The sequence below is a fragment of the Nematolebias whitei genome, chromosome 16 (genome assembly GCF_014905685.2).
Source record: "Nematolebias whitei isolate Nwh7 chromosome 16, NemWhi1, whole genome shotgun sequence".
Taxonomy (NCBI): Eukaryota; Metazoa; Chordata; class Actinopteri; order Cyprinodontiformes; family Rivulidae; genus Nematolebias; species Nematolebias whitei.
The window spans coordinates 11,395,992-11,401,730 of NC_056513.1; the positions used below are offsets into that span (position 1 = coordinate 11,395,992).

A 5,739-nucleotide genomic window follows, 5' to 3' on the forward strand; every position below is an offset into this window, starting at 1 on the left:
ATGCTGTTGATCTCATGTTGCTGATTATCCATGCTGATCTCATGCTGCTGCTGCTGATCTCAAGTTGCAGATTATCCATGCTGATCTCATGCTGCTGCTGCTGATCTCAAGTTGCAGATTATCCATGCTGATCTCATGCTGCTGATTAGTCATGATGCTGCTGATCTCATGCTGCAGATTATCTTATGCTGCTGTACTCAGTCATATCCATCTGCTCACCACAGACTCATGTTCGGGCTGCTGTCGTTACGCTGCATTGTTTTTACATTATTAGTAACTTTAGCGTATATCTTAGATCTTTTAGCGTACCATTTGATGTTTGTTTTAGCGTTTATCTTAGATCCTTATTTACTGTTTCTTTTTATACTTTAAATTTTTCTATTTTGGGTTGTAACTGGGAGCTGTGTATATAATTTTGTTCCGCCTCATGTACCACGAGATGGTAAGAACAAAGTTTACTTGAACTTGACACACAAAACATAAAAGATCAAAACTTAAATGCAGGTAAAAAGCCAAATTAATGTGAACAGTGTTCGGCAGCTTCATCAGGATTTCTACTACTTTTAATTTATATGTGAGAACACTGAACACACACCATGAGCTCATCAGTTACTGTATTTTAGCTGTTTGGAGCTGAAACACTGTGGTTGAAGAGCTGTTTCAGTCTAACCTTGTAGCTCTCTTGTCATCCTGTGAGATCTTGTTAGCCCTCAGACTGTGTGTTTAGGATGACTCTCAGCTACCACACCAAGCTTTAGCTCAGCATCTGTCAAACGGAGTGAGCTGCAGCCATTTCTGTGTTGTTGGAATCATTGCTTGTTGCACCGTCACATTAATTAATAATTTTCCAAGAGTTTCGTTAACTTGTATCTTCAGACCTGGGCGTTATACGGCCCCAGGGCCACATGCGGCCCTTTGGTTGACTCTGACCGGCCCCCGTAAGGGGAATTACAAAATACATATGTAAACAAATGAAGTTAACCAAATCCAACCAGATATAGATCCTCTCTCACTGATGATGTCAGCTTTGCTTCACATCTCCACCTCAGACCTTCAACCTGACTTTTACATTTCCGTTAAAGCCCAACAGAGACTAAACTTCTCTCACTAAACAAGAAAAAAGAACTGAAAAACACCAAATGAGATGTTTAGACTACAAATGTAGGCACGTAAAGAACCCGGACTCGAAATCACAGTTCAGTGACGATCACTATTATATGATGTTTCATAATATTTGGAGTACAAAGACAATATTGTGATATATTTACAAAGCTAAGAACTTTTTCCAGCAGTATATAAAACTCAAAATGAGTTTTGGGGTGAATGTGACTGAAAATGATCATTAATATAACGTCACAAATGGTAAAAATGTTAACAGTTTACCATTGTACTGTGAAATTTAATTGAATAAACGACATTTTTTGTAAGGAAACCTCGTTTTTTCGTTGCTTAATCATAACAAATACTCTTACCAGCTTGTTAAAACAGTGCTATGTACTGCTTTTAATAATGAAATACTATTAATATTATGCAGTATTGAGTTAAGTTGAAATCAGGTCTCTCTTGTAAATGAGTCCTCGAGACTCAATGGGATTTACCTGTCTAAATAAAGGTTGAATGAAAAAGTCATTTGTGCCAGCCCTCCACAATATTTGTTGTTTCTCATGTGGCCCCATGGAAAAAATAATTGCCCACCCCTGCTGTAGATGATAAGATATTTTGCTAACAGTGTCTCCCACCTTTAGAACTACCAGTATTCCTCTCTTCCTCCACCTCTGAGGCTGCATCATCCTCACATGGACTCATCACATCATCCTTCTGCTCCTCGGCTCTGCTCCCACGCTGGAGGTTCAAGTCAGGGCTTCTGTGAGATGCAGGGTGACCTTTGACCTCCTCTCCACGATCTGGGTTTTGGCCACGCAGAGAGTATGGCGCCGCATGTCTTCGCCTCGGGCCTTTGGGTTGACAGCCGTCATGATTCTCGGGAGAGTCCAGCTTCAGAGCTTCAGCTCGCTGCAGCTTCTGCTTCAGGGACTCGTTCTCCCGCCGCAGCTCCTCGTAGATGTCGCGCGTGGCCTGACCCACGAGCGTCTTCACCTCTCGAACTGCGATCTCCACGGCGACTTCGAAGGCTCCGTGGATCACAGTGACGAGCTCCTGCTGGAAGGAGAGCACGGCGTCGGTTCCGCTCCGGTTCGTGGCCGCAGAGCCGCGAGTCTCAGCCAGCTGCGGCTTCATGGTGCGACGGCGGCTAATCTTTACAGCTACAGGACTGGAGCTCTGGGTGCTGCCGATTGTTTGCTAACATGTGACGTCACTTCCGCTGCTGAACTGCGACACCTAGTGGTGATTACTGTGGTCATTTTTTCATTCAACCTTTATTTAGACAGGTTAAGAGAGACCTGATTTCAACAAAGAATGATGACAACAACGACAACAATAGACAGTTATAAAAAGGCATAAAGATTTTTAACATTTTTTTAATACAAATATGATGGCAACAAAGTAACAAAAACAGCTAGCTTATAAGGTGAATCATTAACTTATCATTAATCATTAACTGCAGTTAAAAGCAAACAAAGTTAATCAGGTCCTCTGGACCATAGATATCATATGTTTATATGTGTTTGTATTATGTCTGTGCTCTGGACGTTTTTTTTTTTTTTTTTAATTGTTGTTGTTGAAACGTTTCGTCCTTCATTCATAGGACTTCATCAGTCCGAGGAGCCACAAACAAACTCAGTCCCATAAGCAGCACACTCACATAGTGGGCCAACCAGTTGTGAGTTTGCTGCTTGTGGGATCTGACAGCTTTGTTGCAGTTAAATTACATTTAGGTTTTTTCAGAGGAAAATATTGGGAAAATATGGAAAAATAAGATCTGTAATATAAGATGGAGCTAGGTTGTTGAGGGCTTTGTAGGTTAGAAGTAAGATTTTGAATTCACTTCTGGATTTGAAAGGGAGCCAATGGAGAGAAACTAAAACTGGAGAGATACGATCTCTCCCACTAACTTCAGTTAAGACTCTGCCAGCAGCATTTGTGATTAACTGAAGACGTTTTAAATAAGTATTTGGACATCCAGATAATAAACCATTGCAAAGTCCATCATTCATGCTTTGAACCCTTAACAACCAAAAAACAGGACATTTTCACAGCTCTTTTAAATCAAATGATGCGATCAATGTCAAATCTTTTCAAACGGGAAAGTAACTTTTATGTGTAAAGATTTAGTTCACAAACTTTTTTACTTTTGTTTGTTTGGGCTTGACCTGTTTCTCATTTCCTCCTCAGCTCAACCTCAGCTAGTCCTAATCTGATCATTTGGCCTCTTGCAGCAGGAGGTAGACATGTTCAGGTCTACTTTCAGTTCTGAGGACTCCTCCGCTGATCCCATTCCTCTGATCCACGTTCCTCCACGTGTGCCAGCTTTTTGGCCTTATTCCCCATTCGTTCTGAGCTACTGCTGCGTTGACCCTGAACCCCCTTCCTGTTTATTGGACACATTACTTTAAAGTAATCCTGTTTTGCATCAATTAGCTATTGTACAAAATGCAATTTATGCAAATAGGCTTTGTAAATCAAACTGATTTAATTTAAAAGAGTAATTCTTTATCCCTTTCTTCACATCTTTAATGAAATAGAACCCCTTTTGTAAGTTTTTATATCATTTTCTCTCATGCTTCGAGGTAAACACGTTGGCCTTGAGGTCACTAATGGATTACTCTTTGAGTCCTTCCCCCCTGCAGGCCTGCGTTCCTCTGACGCTGCAGCTAGAAGTGGGTCAGCTCAGCATTAGGCGGTGTGAAGGTTGCACTCTAAATGCTGGTTCAGTAATCAGGCTGTCTGCCTGCGTGCAGTCTACAGTTATAGACTGCTCCGTTCAAACTCCAGCAGGTAAGCAACATAAATATACCCCCGTCTTGTTTTTCCAAGTAGAGTAAAATCAACTTTAATAGACGTTCCATCAGAAAGTGTCCAATCAGAAGGTGTAGATGTAGCGTCTCCTCAGATCTGGGGCGCAGCGTGCATCATGCTGTGTTCGTACAAGCAGAGAAGTGTTGGTGGATTTATCAGCTTTGAGGAAAAAGACAAACAGTTCGTTGTTCCACTATAATCTCCCCCCTATAAAATCTTCAAGAGTAATAGAGTGAGATGATGTATTGAGGCTTCTTGGGTGCAATCACAGAAATCTTTGCTATTGAAGTGACTCCAGGCTAACCAGTTTGGTGTTTTCCTTCCTTACTCTAACCTTTTGCAGTAGAAAGACTTGGAAGCTTCTACCATCATGGCAGAGACCCTGGATCTCAGTCCTACAGAGGACAGTACGCAGCGGAAACCTTCCAGTCGACACAGCAGGAAGTCTGGGTGTTCCTACATCTTCTCAGGGGTGAACCTGCATCAGCTGAGCAGGCTGTTCCGAAGGGCTGGGGACAGAAATGCTGGACATCGAGCGCAGCTGGTGTGGAAGGAGATGGAGACGGATGCTGAGAGAGAAGAGGAGAAAAGGCAGGAAGAGGATGAGGCAGGGCTGGCCCAGGCTTTGGTGGGGCTGAGAGTTCGAGCAAGAAATAAGGCAGGACTGAGACCAGCGAGACTCGGTGAGCACAAGGTGCTCAGAGCGTCTGGGTGCGTCAGGTAAAGACTCGCTTTACAAGATCAGTTCCACATTTCATGTGTTTACTGTCAAACAAGTGATGGAATCATACCTCAACACCGTGTCCACACATTCCTGCAAACATTCACACACATTCACCACTTCCATCACTCCATGGATGGATGTTTGAGTGTACAGAGTGGTGCAGAAACATTTCACACTCATGGAAACAGCGTTAAATTTGAATCAGTGTTGGGCAGTCTGGTTTGGTTCAGACTCAAACATCTTCATGTAATGTGAAGTTTTGTAAAAATACACAAGTATCAAAGTTCATGCTCAATAATCCAGGTAAATAATCCAACAAAGTTAAGTCAGGTCCTCTGGACTGTTTCTTGTTTTGTTGAAACGTTTCGTCTTTCATCCAAAGGACTTCATCAGTCTGAGGAGCCACAACAAATACATAGGTAGTTTATTTCACAAGTTTTCTTCATGGAGAACCAGCCCCAGTCTGTAGTTTTACATTATGACGTAATGAAATGGAGCAGGAGGCTGAAAAAGATAGAAAGACTCGATGTGACAAAGTCATTGCAAAATCATATTTAATCCACTAAAGCGTGTCCTCTTCTCCTTTAAATTATAATTACATAAAAATATGCATATCACTTCCCAGGACGGGGCTTTCTGTTTAGAGGACCATGTCTCAAAATCAACTATTTTATTCTGATTAACGTTGAGATCTGATTTCCTTAGTCAGGTCAGCTAGTTTTTAAGTTGAATTTAAATACAGTTGTCCCTCACTACTTCATGCTTCATTTATCAGTCTCGTTCCATCGCGGTTTTTCAAAATAAGACTGAAGATGACACCCAATTGGCTGATTGATGGATGAGCCGCACGATTGGCATGGAATTATTATTTTAAATAAATTATTTTAAATGATTTAGCACCTGCTGCACCTGTGTGCAGCCCACAGCTGCAGATGCTTCATCCTGCAGCGTGTCATAGCTCCTGCATGGGGGAAGTGGGCGTGGCCGAAAACGCTTGCAGGTGGCAGAGGAGGCAGGGAGCTGAAATCATGACATTCTGTGCTCTTTTAGAGCGTTTAGAGTTTAGTAACATTGTTTAGAATATTGCAAGAGTGTGG

The 5,739-nt window shown here is 42.0% G+C and overlaps 1 protein-coding gene across 1 annotated transcript in view; it reads right to left on the reverse strand.

The window, feature by feature from the left end:
* Positions 1 to 2,262, reverse strand: part of LOC119423093 (zinc finger protein 358) — a 5,887-nt gene extending 3,625 nt beyond the window's left edge. The window contains exon 1 of the mRNA XM_037690502.1: positions 1,740 to 2,262. Within this exon, the coding sequence (XP_037546430.1) occupies positions 1,740 to 2,238 (499 nt within the window). The 5' untranslated portion in view covers positions 2,239 to 2,262. The remainder of the gene's footprint in view (positions 1 to 1,739) is intronic.
* Positions 2,263 to 5,739: the final 3,477 nt, after the last annotated feature.